Genomic DNA, 18588 nt, shown 5'->3' with positions numbered 1-18588 from the left:
AAGCAAGATTTAAGTGTCCATCATATAAACTAGTATCAAGGTAATTTCAAGGGATTATCAACTAAACTTTAATCCTGAGGGCTGAGCGACAGTGGGGAAATAATGACTGGTGGATGTCAAGCCACAACACCTAGGTGTATTTTCCGCTTGAAAGGCCATTTCCCATGTGACCATTAAAGAAAGCAGAAAACATCCAAGCTCACCCTCCTACATCAGCAATAACTCACAAAATCTTGCTGGGATCTGCATCACATCCAGCAGCACTGATAGCACCTTCCACCCTGTGTGTCTAGTCCAGCACGGTTTAATGGTCAGCTCTTCCACCAATTATATAAGGTGGGAAGGGATGCTGACCATCTTCACAGCTCACCTATCTCAGTGGCCATAATTTGGATCTGCGATTTCCAAAGCCCTGTGTGCTTCAGAAAATCTAAGTTTAATTTCGGAAGGGAGAGGAGAGTGAAATATCTTGGTTGCACTCATAACACTCCAAATTACGAGAATTAGTGGAACAGCTTGAGGGCTCAAGCTTAGACAAGACAAAGGGCAGAGGTGAACAGCCTCATTAGTCTTTTTACTTTAAAAGTACTGATGTACAGCAAGATATTTATTCTCTGCAAGCAGCAGGCTGACTCTGGAGCACTGCAGTAAGACAAGGCATCAAAAAAATTATCAACCAAGCAGAATAGTTCTGCTAATTCAGGGCTCATTTGGGCTAATCAGCTCTGACGAGAGGCAGTCTTTTCAGCTCACACCCAGGCAGGTTCTGATGCAGCACTAGGATTCCTGGCTCCAGAGGCATCTCACTCAGCACCAGCACAGCAGGGTCTGAGCAGCATAGCTGAGTCTGGTGCCAGGATATGCTCACCTGATTTCCAGCCCCATGCCGCAGCTACCAAAGCCTCCTTTATCCTCTTTACTACCAAAAACTAAAGGTTGAGGAAGATATTCTTGACTTTGGCAAGCAACACTGAAAATTATCTTATAAATGTCACTATCTGATCCAGGCAATGTAACACTTTCCATTGCACACTTGCTAATTCAGGATTTTCATTAAGTACTGAAGAATAAGTGGTTTTGATTATATCTCTGTGGGCTAGCTGGAATCAAAGGGAACATTCCTTTTTGTATATGCACCGATTCCTTTAAAGATAATCAGCTTGTCTGCAACCTCTTCACTTCCTTCTCAATAAAAGTGGGCTAGTGCCTCATCAGATGGGTGCTGTGAGGATGCTTCACAAGATGAGAAGTGCTAGGCTCAGCGAGCCTGAGCGTTGCTGCTTGCAGAACAGAGCCGGCTCAAAATGCATTCCTATCCCTACCTGGAAACTGATCCTTAAACTTTGCTTATGGAACTACTTTTTTAATAATATCCATAGGAACCAATCAATTAGCTGAAAAGTAGACCATTATTATACTGCTTTAAATTTACATTAGAGATTATCCTAAAGAGCTGAATAGTCAAAATAGCTGTTACTGATTCACTATTTAACCCACATGCTTATGCAGACACACTATTATTCCAGAATACAGCACTTTATCCTGGCTCAACTCAATACAGTTTAGAAATTGAGTAAGATAACAAAAATCTCTTAATTATGCCACATGTAGGGAAGTCATGGCAAGCATCTTCCCAGCTTTGAATGTACCATCTACATTAAAATCCTCTGTGGGTAAACCTTTCGGAATTAGCATTCTGTAATTATTACATTGCCGTGGTGACTGAAGATGTAAGCTACCTTCCATCCCTGTCCTGCCATTTTGTAAAAAGAATTGCATTTATGTCACAGACTTAAAAGTAAATGTGCCACTTGGTGTTCAGGGAGCACAAAGTGCAGACAGCCTTAAAAGTACAATTTACAGAACAGATTCCAATCTCTCTATGGTATCTCTCTATTGAATATCTCTCCATTGAAGTGGATTTATAAGTAGCTGCTCTTCAGTTAAAGCTGAACTACCCTACAGTGAGAGATACTCTAGTTTAGTGAGTGGAGAAAGTTATCTGCTCTATTAAGACTAGGAAACTGAGAAACTCAAGTATTTAACATAAATGAAGAATAACTTTGCCAGTAAACCTTGTTTTCATGGGCTAGGAACAAACTATTACCCTTAATTCTATCTATAAAGGTAACACCTATTGACTTGGATGCTATCTGGGACCCCTAGCTGTTAAAAGCTTAAGCATAAATTTGTGTTGAAAAATAAAACTCTTTCTCATCTCCTTCTTGTGACAAAACAATTTCTTTTATGAAATTCATCTGAGAGTGATTCTGAAATTACTGACCACTAGAGACATGTCCAGCATGGCTTGGGATTTCCTGAAAAGTCAGAAAGTACATTTCCATTTCTAACTTCTGGGATGCAGCATCTAGCTCCCAGTGAGCCTCCAAACCTTGTACAGAGACCAGGACTTCACTTACAGCTCCCACTCCAATCCCAAGCCTAGACACAGAGGAAGGATTCCCAAAATACCTCTAGTGTGTCAAAAATATCAATGAAATGTTAAAAATATTCCCACACAGTTGAATCCCATGATGTAAGAAGTAATGGTTTTAAACAAAACAAAGTCAATTCAGATGTAAGAAAAAAGTTTTTAACAATGAAGGTGGTAAAACACCAGCACACATTGCCCAGAGAGGTGGTGGATGCCCCATCCCTGGAAGCATTCAAATTCAGCTTGGATGTCCCTCTGAGCAACCTGACCTAGTTGAAGATGTCCCTGAACACGGCAGGGGAGGTGAATGAGATGACTTTTAAAGGTTCCTTCCAACCCAAATCATTCTTTAGAGAGGTACCAGGGATCGGAGCCATCTCCGCCCGACGTCCAGGCCAGCCTCCTGCTGTGGGAGGAACACACAGCCAGCCCCAGCAGTGTGGACATGAGAACAGACACACCTGTTTGCACTGGCCAAGGCACGATTCATCACAGTGCTCACCTACACTTCCCAGTTTCAGAGAGCACCAGGAATTCTGTCTGACCATTCACTATTGTGTATCTAAGCACTTATTTAAATACATTTCCCAAATGGAGGTCCCCACAGTGGTATAGATTGCATGGATATAGGGACTTGTATCTCATTCGTAGGTACTATACACATCACAATATCATACCAAGTTCTCCGATTTTTACCAGGGAGAATACTTAAAACCTTTTGCCAGTTAAACAGAGTTTTGTGTCTTACTGAAAAGAGCAATGCTTGGTTACAGCAAAGTTGCAGTTTGCTTTTTGATACCAAGTCCCAGAGATACCTGAATCTCTATGAAATTCATGTGGGGGATATTGAGCCCATACCTGATGCTTTCTTGGCCAATATTCATTCATTAACATCCTCTTCAAATACATGCTAACTATCACCTTGCTTAATCAACCACAATGGAAGAGAAATCAATCAAAGTCTACTCCTGCCTTGAACCTGAATTCCCACCTATGACAACATCTTCAGAATAAAAGCAAGGAAAAGCCCGTCTTAAGACATTTGCAGCGAAGTTACCACATCAACCAATTTTGGTTTGGAGCTGTTGGTACATCTCCAGCTTAGCAAAGCCCTCGGTCACTTACTTGTCCTCTAAGAGGCTTTGCCCCGTGATCAGATTTTTCCCAGATGGTGCATAGTCCCAGTTCTCTTCCACAATCCCGAGGTAGTAAGTTCTGGTCCTTGCTTCCACCACTGCCCACAGGCAGAGGAACCCCAGGGCGCGGAGGCGGCCACCGCGCTGCGCGGGAGGCATTTGTGGTGCGAGGCTGGCACGGGCAGGCAGCAGCAGGATGCACCACAGGGAGCTCAGCCGTCCCTCCCTCCCAGCTCTCGACAAGTTATAAATAAGGAAGAGACAGAGCAAAGCTCCTCCTTTTCAGGAGGTTAGGACTGGGATAGGCAGAGAGCCGGGCTATGCAGAGCAGGGAGAAGGTTGCTGTCATGGCAGGACCTTTGCCAATCCTTTGGTTAGTGAGTGAATTACTCACTTACCTGTCCAGGCTAGAGTCAGTTGGTGGTTTTTAGAAGTTTGAATGCTTTTTAGTCCTCCTTTTGCCAAACTAGGTGATGTTGCATATTGGGGCAGAAGAGGGGTTGATGTTTTTGACATCCTTGTAAAAACCCTTTTTTAAAAATTTTTATTTTAACTTCTTTATCATGTCTGAGATTTCTAAAAATAGCATCTTGTTGCTTTCCTTATTTTTTTTTCAATGACATAACACTAAGTTATAATCCAGCATTATCAGAGGGAGCAAAAGAACTGGCCAGTACCTCTCCAATTTCTAGCCTTTTTTGATCTATTTATTAAGACTGTAATTGATCTGAATATATTCAGTTTTAAGGTGCCCAAAATGAGGTACCTTTTTACAAGCATCCCTGGAAATTAGAGCCCTTATAATAGTCTTTCCATTTGGACACCTAAGAATCGAGGCTCACAAAGATCACCCTTTTATTAACCTTGGTAATTAACATGCCCACGTAGCTCTCTAGAAAATTACTCCCTCCCTTTATAGCTTAACCTCCTCTAAGAGGATATCTGTGTTACCACCTTGGCAAAGCCCAGTGTAAATGTATATAGGATAGGATAGGGTAGGATATTTTAAACCACTTAGGAAACATCCCCAAAAATATCATCTGGGTGACAAGACATTTTGCAAAAGCATACTGCTCTGCTCCTAATTTTTAACTGACTACAGGCATTAAAAATTTGCGGTTCTGGAATACAGTTCTTGAGACCCATTGCAAGCTCAAACAGTTGTGAAATTCCCCTTTCAGGTCCAGAACCATGGGACCTCTTCCTGTGCAAGCTAATGGTTATCTGTGACTAGGGCTGCAGGAGGCTTCAGAAGCGGACTTTGAAGTCACAGGTTTAATGCTGTCTGCCAAGACATAGCTCAGTGATGTGAATGAGGTTTTATGTGGCAGTCATGTGAGGTTCACCCTCTGGTATGTGGCAGAGATGGCTACACGTACAGTCAGCTGTGCTGAGCTCCCCTCTCCTCGCTGGTGTGCAGGTGTCTCTGAAGTCACAGAGAATAACTCAAAAAACAGGTGCTGTTCACAGCAGCCGAGCTGCAGCCGCCTGGACCTTGATAGATCTCATCTAAATTAAGAGACAAGGCACACAGACACATGCAGTATTGTGCTAAAGAAGCTTTCGGTGGTTTTAGGCTATGCTTTGTATCTCTTTAGCTATAAGGACTGAAAGTCCAGTATATGTGGGTTAAGGATACAGTCAGACAACTGCAAATGGTCAGCTTGACATAGCTGTAAAAGCAGGAGTCCCTCGGCTCCCAAAATCTCTCTGATACATGCTGATGTTCATTTTCTCATGTCAGTTAATCGATGAACAATGAGAAAGAGGAGAGCTGATAGGACAACACAGGTGTTGTACGATAGGACAATAGAGCTGTTGTACAGAGAGCGTGATCCTCAGAGGCAGCACCTACAGACTTCCTGATATCCTTGGAGACCTTGCTGATCTCTTCACTCTTCTGCTGCAAACCACACACCGCCCAGCCTCTTGGCTTCTCATGTCAACCTGTACCCTCTCTTCCAAAATACTGATACTTAAAAATCATCTTCCTTTTCCACTGCTTTATTGTGTACTTTGTTGCGTTACTCAAATGATGATGACTAAAAGTACTGTGATTCTAAAAGGCGTAGTTAGAAAGCAAAAGAAAACACAATTACTGTGGGACAGAGCTTTGCCAGCCCGTGGCACAGCCCTGGAACATGCCCCTGGGGTGGGACACACAGGCCAGCTGGTGGGCTACAAACCTGTGAAAAGGCCAAGGTGACACTTGGAGGTTAACAGGATCCCACTGTCGTCTTTGCACAGGGCCTAGGAATACTTCCACTGCCCAGAGGAGCTCTCCTGAGCTCCGGGGAGTTACAAACTTCATCTCCTGTCACTCAAGCGCCTGCGTTTACAAGAACTCATGCCTGTTATGCAAATATTCATTGTCATAATGTAGCAAGCATTTGCATTTGAGTAAGAAATACGTTTATTTATAGGGCACTGCTGCACTTTGAATGAGATTGTGTGGAGTTCAATTGCTTATATCAGCCATTTGCATGCCATTAGAAATATTTAAGGACTGGATACATGGCCAATTTAATTTAGACAGTGTTGCTATGACTTCCTGTTCGTGTGCTTTTTTATAAGTTAAGAATTCTGTTATATGTTTAAGTCTCTGTAGATGTGGACTCATATAACACAAGTGCATCAAGCTAATAGGGAATAGGAAGGGGGAATGTCCAATTCTGAGCTGGCATCTGACTGCATTACAGTCATTTAAATAGTATTAGTGCTGTGTCCTAATTTTTCTATTGCTTCTCATGCACCTAAGATTGGGTCCTGGTTGCTTTCTTGTGAGAATAACTCTTTAAAATTCAAATAGTAAGTTAATTTATTTGTCTATTACTGTAAAATTTATTTGTGTAACAGGAATAGTGTGTAGACATTAGCACTCTATATCAGCAATGTGTTGTAAGTTTGGTAAACGCCTTAGCTTGGCTTCAGCACTTAGTAGATCTGGCAACTTGTATGCCCTTTGCATCCACACATTAGCACTTAATTACCTTGTCACATCATTAAACCCAGGCACATTTGCATTCCGAAGAGGTGCTGTGGGCGTGACTCAGAAAAGGATGAAAGAACAGATGTTTTGTCCTTGCATCAGGAAAATTTCTGGGAAGCTCCCTTCCAGCAGTGAAGTCATGGGATTAAATTTGTCACTTTGTCCAGGATCCTTTCAAGCAAAGGAGTTGGATGTTGGTTACTCTGAGACTTTCTGTCCCTCTGAAGGCTAAAATTAGAGCATGGCTGGGTTTCAAAGTTTTGCAATGAGAAGGAACGTTCATAGGACTGAAGGGTGAACATCTTGAATACCAGTTTGTGGATAAGCCCTGAAACATCACCAATAGAGCTTTCTTTTCAATCAAATCAGGAATTATTGCAGGAATTAATTACCTTAAGTTAGTGCACTAAAGCCCAGACTTGTGCCAGCTAATGTTAGTGATTAAACTACAATGCTTAAGTTGTGATGGCTGTAAGATCAACAAAGAGAGATGATGGATGTACTGACCTTTGTCAATTCCTTGAAATTAGATCATAGACAAGCACTTTATTCAGACTGCCTATGACTGAAGCCCAGCTTTCATTCTCCATTGGGAAGATGATGAGCTAATATTCACGCAGATTGTCTGCTCTGTGATTGTTTATTCCATTTTCTCTGCTTCTTCTTGATAGCAGTAGCTGATCCTTCTTGGTCCCTCTGCTGTGTTGGTTTGTGTCTCCATTGCAGTCCAGGGTGGGGACTTAGTCTCTCTGTTTCCAGCATAAGATTACCCTCAGCTAGTACTGCCGCCAGCCCTGGAGCTGTGCCTGTAGTGACCATCCCAAGGTGACAAAGAGTGTCTGTGATACATCTGGGAACTGAACCCTCCTAAGTTTCACATCAGCCTTTCAACCAAGATGTTCTCTCTTTTCATCAGTTGTCCCACACTCTCCAGACACAAGCACACATTAAATATAAAAGTCTCTTTGTACATCAACAGTTTCTATTGCACTTTCTAATAATTTTCTGAGTTGCAGCAGTAGTGAACAGAATATAAACCTCATGTTATCTTGGGTAGTCACACAAGGTGCGTGTAAGTTACTTGAATCTTTTGAGTTCACACTGGTAGGTCCAAAATCTCAAAAGGCATTCACAATTTCTATTTGCAGCTCTGGATAGGACTTTGGTGAGAAAGGCTTCCTTGGCATATACAGCATTTCCGTGGAGCATTCAAAATGTTAGAGCACTGAAAATGTTAGAGACAGAGAGACAAAAAAGCTGCTGGAACTCGAAGAATAACAAAGATCTACAGTCAGTGAGGATATTAGAAGGGCAGCTGTATCCCATATTACATGTGACACAGTGAACCTGACTCACATCTGCCCAGAAGTCTTTGTGGCAGGATGGAAACTGAACCCATCCCTCCAGATTCCCATGCCAGAGCCAGCATGGCTCCCCGGCATTGCCTTCCAGCCATTTGGGCTCACTCCATGCACCCAGCTCAGGGTCACAACTGGGCATTCACCGCGGTGGTTGTCTGGAGATCTTTATCACAGAATAATTTTCTCTGTACATCTCTGTGCAGACACTCTCCATGCAGAACAGCTACTTTGGTACGTTACCAGTTGTGGACAAATCTTGAGGCAAGGTGTGAAATGGAGAAAAGGGCCTCTGTTGTATCAGAAGCAGCGCACAGATCCTTTCTTTTCCATCAAAGTTTTGAGCTAAACCCAGTATCTCTCACACCACCAAAAAAGTATGATAACAAGATTAATTTGGATTTCAGAGAAACCAATTATACATTTGTAAGAACACCCTAAAAATATTTCATATTTTAATTTGAAGAATGTAAAGGAATGCAATGATGAGAAGAAAAGCATTTAACTGTGTACTGAAAGGAACTGCAAGCTTGAAAAGATTACAATAAATTGCCAAATAGGCTGGGCAAGTGAAAATTGTTCATCCTTAAAAGCCATTAAAACGAAGCTAAAAAAAGTAAGTTTTGATCCTAATTAAGAGAAGCTTCCTGTGTGTGGCAACTCATGTAAATCTGCACTGTTAAAACAAGGTTAATACCTCGACAGAACTTCAAGGGACATTATTTATGAGTTTCTATGGTGCTGCCTATTGTAGCACTTAACAAACATGAAAGAGCTTAACATTACGTCAGCACTGTAGGACAGAACGTGTTTATTAACCCTATTATACAAATGAGGAAGGAGGAAGGGTACGCAATGTCCAGACGCTCATGAAGCAAGGCAGCCTGGTCTCTTGACTCTCTGTCCGGAGCTGGGAGCAAGGCAACAGCCCTCCTGTCCCACAGGCTTCCCCCTGACCACAAGGCTGGTGGAGATCAGGGACTTGTTGGACTTCCAGAGTTTGTGGAAGCGATGCTGTGATCAGCTGCATGGTGAAACCCTTTCAAACACACCTTTGCTGCCTGCCGGCAGGAGGGCCAGTGCCAACATCCACCTGAGCTCTCCTCCAGGCAGCTCTGCTTCCTGTCCAGCCTCCTCTAGTCACCCAGTGGGCATCATGAAATCCTCTTCCAACATGCCTCATGGCACTGACCTACTTACTCTAGTGGAAATGTGACCCTTTTGTTTTCCTCCTATGAGATCACTGCCTCATTTTCTCTCTGGGTAAACAGGGGAGTTGTGGTAATAAATCCTGGCACTGGAAAAAAAACCTAACCAGGACTATTTAAAGCAGGTAGCAGAAAGGAAGGTATCAAGCACTGTGAGCAGAACAGAAAGAATTGATGAGATTGCATCTGCACAAGTGGCTTCCAAACTGTTGCAAACTCAATTCTGGCAGGCAAGCCATCCCCAAGAGTGATATTAAGCTGCATATTCCCAGCAGGATTGTGACACTTTGCTTAGGGTCTGTTGATTAAATGAGAGGGGGCTGTGTGAAGTGGAGGAGCTGACAGGAATTACTTGATGTCCAGACAACTTCTTCTGGCCAGTTTCTCTGCTGGAAAGGAGAAAATGTGGAAAATGTCACAACCTTGTGGAAACCTGGATGATTGCCCATAGTGAAATTATGTGATTTATGAGATATGCTGCCAACATTATTGGTGTTTTTCATCTGCATCTATAAAGTTTTGCAATAAGGAGCAGCCCTACTGTTCTTCAGTGACTCTGGTACTTCCTATTTGAAGAAGCCTATGTTACAGCCAGAGCATCATTCCTGGAATGGAAGCCTTTCAGGTCTGATATTAAAAAGGAAAATAATCTCTGCAGCATTATAAATTCCATACACTATGGAAAAAAACCTCTCTCGTCTACCAGCCCAGTTACCACTTTGAAGAGCTTGTTGTGGTCTTTCAAAACACCATCTGCCTTTGTTTTATAATTGCATGTTAGTACCAGATCTTACATAGTTGTTACTGGGAATTTCTTCTCTCCTCTGCTCAGCTCTTGCCTTGTCTCTCCCCTGCTGAGTGCAGTCCTGGGAGTTGCAGAGCACCCTTGTGATGCCTGGGGTGGCCACCTAAAAACAGAGACTAGACAAGAATAAGGGAATAAAGGTAGGTATTTATTTGAAGGGCCTTCAAAGGTACACCAGGGGAGCTAGAAGGCTACACCCAAGATGGACCCTGAGTCACAAGTTCTTCACACTTTCGTCGGTTTGGTTCATTTGCATATCAGGGTTAATTCTCCAATTAAAACTTCAGTTAATGATGTAATTTCCCCAAATTTACCCCCCTTCTTAAGATGTTAGTTTACACCTTTTGGGCCTAGGACAATCTGGGTATCCTTGGAGAGCAAGCTTGGAGGGGCTTTGTTATGTCTACCTAACATGAGAGAACAGTAGTTAACAGGCTACAAGAAACTTCAGAGTTACACACTAGGTGGTACAGGATTTGAAAAATATAAAAGTTAAAACCTAAAGCATCACTTGTTTCAAAAGAGATTTATTTAAGTCTCCAGATTTGGGTCAGGACTCTCAGCATCTTTCTTTTCTTTTTCTTCTCAAGCAAGAAAGGGCTTGTGAACACCATGGCAGGGCCTGGTAAGCCCACACTATGTATATAAGGCTGACCAAATTTGCCAATTCTGGTACAGATTCCTCTCCAAAAGGGTTATGAAGTGAAAGGCAGCACGATGCAAATCTGTCTGAACCACCCCTGGGTCCAAGCTGGAGGGTTTCTGTGCCGGGGGCCACTTACATTTCTGAAATCAGGACTAACTCAGAGTCACTCTGGCTTTGCCAACATGGTGTCAGCAGAACTTCCTTCTTTCCCAGGCCAGGTTAGTAGTTCAAATGGTAAACTTCATGAATTACAGTGTCTGATGTGCTTCCTTCAGCTCCTGCGCGGCAGATCACACAGGTCCACAGTCTGTATGTTTTGGAAGTAAAAAGTGGACATCAAACCCCACCTTTGGACACCTCAAAAAGCAGCCTGAGCCTCCTAAGTGCTGAGCAAGCTCCCTCAATGGAGGAAATATGGTTTCAGCTGACTAACTGTAAGCACTCAGTTAGCTTAGCTTCTCCTCCTGTGTGCTCATCTAAAAGTGGGGATGATTATATCTGACTCCTGCTGCAGGTATTTGGAAGCTAATTTAGTTAATGCTTGTCAAGCACTTTCAGGTCTTCAGATGAAAGGGGCCACAGATAGGCAAAGCACTGCTATTACTATTAATTATTTCTATTGTGCAAGGAGACATGAAAGCAGCAAGAGTGATGATTACTTGCTTCCTTTACAAGTGTCAAGACACAGTGCAAATACACAGATGGGGATCCTCCCTGCCCTACAGTGCTCCTAATCTTACCAGCCAGATCAACCAGACAAAGAGCGGGGAAAGGAGCACAAACCCAGACAAACGCAATGCATGTAGTGACTTACCACACACGGGTTGGGTTTTGCAACAGCTGCTTTTTACAAGTGTCCTGTTAGCCAAAAAAAGCACAATATTACTGTTCTAAGGTATTTAAAAATCTCGAATCAGGCTCTCAAAAAGGGAAAAGTTTTTTTTGCAAAAGGTAGTAAATGTTATTTGCCCTCTAATTTTGAGCAGATCATGCTTTGAAGTTTTTCTTTACAGCCATGAGTACTGAAAATATTTCGTTAATTAAGAAGTCAAAATTATCCACGATCAATTTGAAGTATTTGGATATGTAGAACGAATTCCTGGTGGTAACAGGTTGCTGTCAATCAACTGCTCAGCAGGAAGGAAGTGAACATGGGCTTGGTGGCAGCTCATCCCTCTTCCCTCCCTTGTACCAGTGAATCTCTCACAATTAGTTTTCATTCTCCCCAAAGTGCCAGGGGGCTGGGTGTATGTCACAGAGGAGTTTACATGCAGTGATGAGATGCTCCACAGTAATTGGCTCCTTTATCTAATACCTGACTGGACAGGCAGACAGAAACAGAAGTAAAAAACCCAAGTGGGTCCCAGACAGACGCTGATAACTCTCGCACGTGACTGTGAAAGGGCTGGTGCTGGCTCAGTAGAGGGAGGGGGAAACATGACCAAGGCCAGTAGCCGGACTGGGATGCTCTGGGATGAGATGTGCCAATCTGGGCCATCACACCTTTCCTTCAGAGTGTGAATGGTTGCAGAGGTAGATCCTGGGTCAGGGAGTACGAGGCTAGCCCAGGGGTCAGGTATCTGCATCCCTCACCTCCTTCAGGGTCTGTTTCAGCCCATCAGTGGAATGAGGTTGTAGCTGGACCTGCAACGTCCTGGGTGAATCCAGCAATTGCTGAAGCTTGCTCTGACTGCTGTATGAATCCAAATGGTTTTCTTGTTTGCTTTTTCCCAAGTAAAAGCATCCAGATCGTTTAATGACAGCTGGTGAACATGCTTGGGACAACATCAGCTGCATTTTTTCGTTGAATTTATCACGGGATGAGGATGCCCGATGGAAGACACCACCAGACACGTGCTTTAATTAAACTATTGAACTACTCTTAAAAGAATCCCAGCCTCTTTCAAAAAGCAATTCTTCCGAGGAAGAGGCAGCTGTGTTTCTTGGAGACCATAGGGAAATGCCTCCTTATCTCATTAAGCATCTCAAGGATATTAAAAATATGTTTAAAATGCTTAACCATCTGTCTCCCATACACTGCTTCTGCTTTCCAGGGCTGCATTTCACCCCTGGGCTCCTCCACGCTCCCTCTAATGGCCATCGACATCGTGGTTCATTGCCCCTCTGTGCCATTGCAAGGGAACCACACAGGCACAGAATCCTGGTTTTGCACAGGGCGAGATGTGCCTCCTGGAGGAGGCCCTCCAGGCTTTTATTTTGGTAATGTGTGTGGGTTCATCTCTCACCTAGCTCTTTTATGATCCTGTCTCCACCCAGTATCTTCCCTCTTAACACTTCCCCGTGTTCTTGCCTTTCTCCCAGCCTCTGGAGACGTGCCATCATTGCAGAGTTAATGCAGGTCTTGCCCTTAGCTCAGTTCAGGCCCACACCTAATATAAAAAATGGATTACACCACCGAGGAATGACAAGAGCATATGCCAGATGGTTTGTTCATTTTTTTAGGTCTAGCTTTCAGATGTCTTCCTCATGCTGGTTCAGGCAGGGCTACCTGGAGCTGGCTACCCCAGACCATGCCCAGGCAGCTTTTGAATATTTCCAGGACTGGAGATGATATATCTCTAAGGATGGAGGCAGACAGTTCACCCCTTTTCAGAAAGGACCTTTAATTTTGTCTGCCTAATTTTAGACATAAAACAAACCGCCTGCAGCCCACTTTCCTCAACATCCCCTCACTGTCAAAAAAGCCTTGAATCTGCCTTCCAGTGGACATAGCAACAGTAAAGAATAAATAATTTGAAGATTAAAGTTGCTTAATTTCTGGGATAATATGGGATGTTTTTGTCTGTGCAAGCAGAGAATCCCTTTCAGAAACCCATGCAGTGCTAAGAAATGCCTGAAAGCACTTCCCACTTTGGGAAATATCGACTTACTTGCCTCAGGCCCTTCTTCTATGCATGTGGAGATTTTAAGTACTATCCTGTCCTACAATGGACCCAAACTAATAACTTTGGAGTCAACAAGGGGATGGATTGTCCTTTCATCAATCAGCCAGCATCAGCTGGAAAAAAACCAGACAAGTCTCAGGATCTGAAAACCAGCTGTATTTCCAAAGCCTTATCCAGTTTTTCCACATATTTCTCTGAAACAGGCAAAGTAAGTAGTACTTCTACTAGCAAGCAGTAATTCTGGCTACAAGCCTGGCCTCATGTGCATGTTCAAAACATCACAGCTACGCACACAGAGCTAGTATTGATTTTCCTTTCGGCACAAAACTAGATGGAGATGGTGAACGAGAGGACAATGCCCCTTGCAATAACAAAACACTTAACTTCTGACCTGGTGGGTGTTGCCCTCCTCCTTCATTCTGGTGGGATTCACTGCCCCAGATGCCTCAGCCTTGCACAGAAATTTTTAATCTCTTTCAAGTTACCTGGACAAGCTACATCTCTCAGTCTGACCAAAACCACCACTCTGGACTACAGAAACCTTCCTTCCTGACAGTGTCAAACACCTCTAAAAAATACAACGAGCTTTTTTGATGAACCACATATTTCTTCAGCATATTCCCAATATTTGTTTTCATTACTGAAGACTTCCTGAGAAACCCGGGATAGTTCAGGGCAAGAGAGGAAGGGAGGAGAAGGATCACCAGTTACATTTCTCCTGTTTGTTGAGGTAAATAGGGGCATTTTCCAGTCAGTACTATTTTAGCTCCTAATTTGCCCTCTCCCTAAGCACATAGTTGGGCAAACCCCAGTGTCAAAACATATGGATGAGAAATGCCTTTCAGCCAAAACCAGAAAGAAGTGTTGCATGAAACCAGCAAAATGAAAGCACAAACCTCTAATTATTTAAATATTGGATAGTGACAGCGTTGTTCTGTGTTGGGAGTACAAACAACCCTTGGCCACGGGTCACAGTTCATTGCTATTTTAGAAAACAGTGGGGTTGGTACAGTGCTGTCCCTGGGCAAACCACTCAGGTAATTAAATAAAACAAGCTTTGTGATAAATCAGATGAACATGCATGCACACAAGCAAGCGATGGATAATGCTTGGTCGGATGGGCAGAGCTCTCAGGGTGTTGTCTCAGGACCATTCTCCCTCATCCCAGAAGGTGCTTCTGCAGAGCAAAAGCTGTGCCACCTTGGGGTGCCCTGGGGTCACAGAGTAACTGATAATGACGGGGTTTATTCTCAAAACACGGTCTCTTAGTAGTGGTGCTCGTGTCCCCAGTGGCAATGATGTGTGTGCTGCCATTGCAGGGGGAAAACTGTGCTTAGCAGGATGTCACCTCAGGGAGCAGAGAGAGTCTAAGTATGTAGGAAAGGAGATTATGCATAAAAGGAGAGACAAGAGAACAGAAAGAAGGGGGGGAACAGGAAATAGGTAAAACAGAAGAGAAGGAAAGATCCATCCATGTGACTGTCGTTGCTGTAAATTGCACATCCTGTATATGCTGTGTCTTAGGACCTCCAGTGCATGATGGTGCAATGCAGTGAATACACTCCCAAAGAGTGCAGAGAGCCTATTTCAAAATTTTTCCAGAATAACTTCCATTCCACCTCTTCAGACTCATAGGGATCCTTAATATAAGCACCTTAACTTGCACCACTCAATCATAAAAAGTAATTGTTTTCTGGCTATCTCTGATCTGATTCAAGTCATGAGCCTTTTTGCACTGAGCCACTTTTCAGCTTCCTCAATACCCTTGCCATGCAATCAGCTGTTTGTGGCCTGGGTCATGCAGGTCTTGGATACTCCAGATAAAGGAAAACTTGAATAACGCTGGTAGTGCCATTTCTATCTTGCTGTTTCTACCTTAACAGAGCATCTGCATGCTCCTGGATACAGGCAGGCAGGATAACCTGGCCACCTGCTGCAGGAGAAGCAGAAGCAGCTGGCACGCCAGGCCAGGTTACCTGCAATGCCCAAGTACATGAACCTCCTCAGAGCCAGCTCATCTCGGAAAAAGCTTCTTAACAGCAGTTAAATTTCCTAACAGCAGTCTGATCTCAGGAAAATCAACCTCCCTTTCCCTCAACTGAAGGGAGTATTAACAGCAACATGTCATAGGAAACAGCAGCAAGAAATAATTTGTGTCAAAATTGAATAAATTAAATTGACTGGAGTGTCACTGTGTACTCAGAACAAAGCTTTGACTTCAGAGAAGCCTCTTAAGTTTTGCACTAGAATAGATGAGAACAGAGCTGTCTTGCTCCTTTTTCCACATCATATCAACAGCAAAAAGGGCATTTTTCCTTAGTGCGCAGCAGCCGCGCTCCAAATGGGCCAGATCTATTAATAGGGTAAGTGGGCAGTCAGATATGCCCTTCACAAACCTGCACGGGACTGTAATTCTTCAGTTTCTCACATTGCACTGCTCAGGGAAATTGTGGGGCTGGAACTGTTTTCATTCCTATCACAATGAACAGGATTTTTCACATATTTACAGTTCCTCTCTCAGTTCCCATGCTACTACATGCAACTGGAAAATTAATGAAGAGGTTATGGCTAAGAGGGTAGAAATAAAAGGAGGATCAGAGCTGGTGTACAGTAAACCAATATAATCAGGAGGCATTGATCAGTGGAACACAAAATGTTTTCATTGCCTTAAAAGTCAATATTGTAGGGGGGGAAATAGATGTACACAATCATATACACTCAGCTTAGCTACTAAACACTTCACAGGCAAAGCTCAGTGTTTCTAAGTGTTTTAGAGCTTGCTTGCTTTCCTTTCTCTTGGGTGAGTCTGTCACTTCAGAAAAACAGGTAGGAGTCAGGATGCCTGGTGTTACTACAGATTTTTATTATGTTCTTCTTTTTGGCATTCTTCCCGTGCCTCACAATGAAGTACAGAACTTACTCTTCGCTACTTAGTACAGAACTCATCAAAAACTGAATGTAGATCCTACTCAATAATGAGCACAACTAAAGATATTCTTGAACCAGTAAGAGAACAAAGTTTAATATAGCTTACTAGTATTTTATTTTTTCTGTAGTGGCTAGAAGCATTAGTCTTTGGTTAAGCCCCTGAGCACATAAGTGTTGTATAAATGTAGATGAAAACGCTGAACTTGCCCCAAACAGTTTAAAATCTACACAGTAGATAGACAGACTTTGGAAAGTGCAGAGAAGAAAATGAAAAAGGTCAGTAAAAGAATGTGTAATGCTGGGGACACAGTATAGGTGAGAAACTACAGAGGTGAGTTTTGCACATCATCCTGGAGGAGTATGACCCAGGCAAAACTAGAGAAAAGCAGAATCAAAATGAAGGATGCTGAGCCCACCTTAGGGTGTTAGGTATGGGAAGATGGGAAAGGTGGTGCCTTAGAGATATTATGGGGTTACAGCCTATAAAAAGTCCAAGCAACCAGGATATGAGATTTAGGGGCAGGGTTCATCTTAAGTATCATTATGAAATTCACTTATTTCCGTCTTAACTCTCTACATACGCTTGCAGGTCCCGCCAGTTGTTCCAGCTGTCAGTGTAAATTGCTGATGGTCTTCAAGTTGTTCTAAAGTTAATTCTTTAACTGCTTTAAATCTCACTAGGCCTGATCCCTTTGTCTTATCTGAAGATTTTATGACACTTTGTTCCTTTCCCGTGGGGTTGAAGGAACACCACAAAAGACATGGTGAAAGGCTGTAGCTGCTGATACCAGTTGAAGTTTGGGGCATTGGATTCAGTGAGTTCAGTTTTCCTCCTTGTTGCCATCTGTATTATCATGAAGGTTCTTTGCCTGAGATTGGTCCGAGATCACTAAAAATTTTCTCTGGCTGTGAGTCAGTGATGAAGAGAGCCTTATTTTATATTATCTTATATTATTATTTATATTAAATACGCAACCAGGGACTGAATTCTTGGTGCTTTTGCAGTCACTCTGCCATGCTGGTAGTCCTCATGGATGTGATTTCTCTGACCACAGATTCAGACATCTAGATCTGAACAAGTTGTGAGATTCTTTTGCCATTAATGATTTACTGTAGCCCTAGAGTAACTCCTAAAATAGATCTTGTGATTCTTTTCCTTAGAAGTGTCTGTTTCTCTCACTAGAAATAAACACAGCCTAGCTTGACATCCATACCCAAAGTCACATGAGATGAATTCCACCCTTCACAACCAATCTTTCATAGTTAGAAATCTTCTATCTACTATCCACTTTAGAGGATGAAGGTGAGAGGTGAGGACGCAGATGCCTGTCAGAGAGGGGATGTTTTCAGTTGAAGGGAGGGATCTGAGCATATTCCCAGCAAAACTGGGGCCAAATCTGACCTATCTATGCTACCTAAAGTAATATACATATTTATATGTTTTAATGTTTGGATATATTTTAACAGTTACTATCATCACATTTTCTTCAAAAGAAACTCCCTTTCTCCTCAGTATGAGTCTTCTCCCAGTTTAATTGTAATGTCTTAATACCCTTCATTGTGTTTTACATTTCTTGCCCCATCCCTAGTGTCTCTTCTACCTTTATGTTCTCCACTGCCAAAGTAAATTTTCAGTTTCCCTTCTATATTCCCATTCTTTCCTCCTTGGAATAGTGTGGGGTTTTGTTTCCTTGCTCCCTCCCTTGGTCACATCTCTCCCTCCTCCCCAGCCTCTCTGTCCTTTCTCCATTTTCTCCTGTCTTACTTTGAGTCTTCTTCCCTTCCCATCCCCACTCCCCTCACCTAGCTCTCCCAGGACCATGCTTTGGAGGACAGCCACTGTGGAGTTTTAACAGCCACAGGCTGGTGTGCAGAAGAGGACGCCGCACCAATGGCCAGACTTTGCTGTGCCACCACCTCGTGCTCCAGCCACATTCTCTGCCATGTACTCACTGTTCCTCTGCCATCTCCTGCCTTTCCTCTTCTGCCAAACTCCACACAGTTGAAACGGCTGCAGATGTAAAAACCTCTCTGTTGCTCTGATCCACGTGTCCCGGGGGCTGGGGCATTGACCATTGGAACACTGCCTTAAAATAATCAATAACTGCGGGTGACACGCCAACCTTGCGCTGGCCAACCAGGGATAACTTGGGGTATTTCCTCATTCTCCAGAGGGAA

General features: G+C 43.1%; 1 protein-coding gene and 1 long non-coding RNA gene across 4 annotated transcripts in view; both read right to left on the bottom strand.

Moving 5' to 3' along the window:
- Window positions 1-3810, bottom strand: part of HEPHL1 (hephaestin like 1) — a 35132-nt gene extending 31322 nt beyond the window's left edge. For both annotated transcript variants that reach the window (XM_032099182.1, XM_032099183.1), the window contains exon 1: window positions 3560-3810. In XM_032099182.1, coding sequence (XP_031955073.1) covers window positions 3560-3729 — 170 coding nt within the window. In that variant the 5' untranslated portion in view covers window positions 3730-3810. The remainder of the gene's footprint in view (window positions 1-3559) is intronic.
- A 1702-nt stretch (window positions 3811-5512) lies between these two features.
- Window positions 5513-18563, bottom strand: LOC116439528. 2 transcript variants are annotated; one of them, XR_004238187.1, is made up of 5 exons: window positions 18364-18563; window positions 11391-11434; window positions 10713-10883; window positions 9920-10046; window positions 5513-9514 (listed from the first exon to the last, which is right to left on the bottom strand). It is a non-coding gene; the product is annotated as an uncharacterized LOC116439528 (long non-coding RNA). The 2 variants fall into 2 exon arrangements; XR_004238186.1 differs by lacking the exon at window positions 18364-18563 and adding an exon at window positions 12823-14277.
- Window positions 18564-18588: the final 25 nt, after the last annotated feature.

This window comes from Corvus moneduloides, chromosome 2, assembly GCF_009650955.1.
Source record: "Corvus moneduloides isolate bCorMon1 chromosome 2, bCorMon1.pri, whole genome shotgun sequence".
In the NCBI taxonomy this organism is placed as follows: domain Eukaryota; kingdom Metazoa; phylum Chordata; class Aves; order Passeriformes; family Corvidae; genus Corvus; species Corvus moneduloides.
The sequence above is the reverse complement of the archived record's forward strand: the minus strand, read 5'-3'. Positions and strand labels throughout refer to the sequence as shown.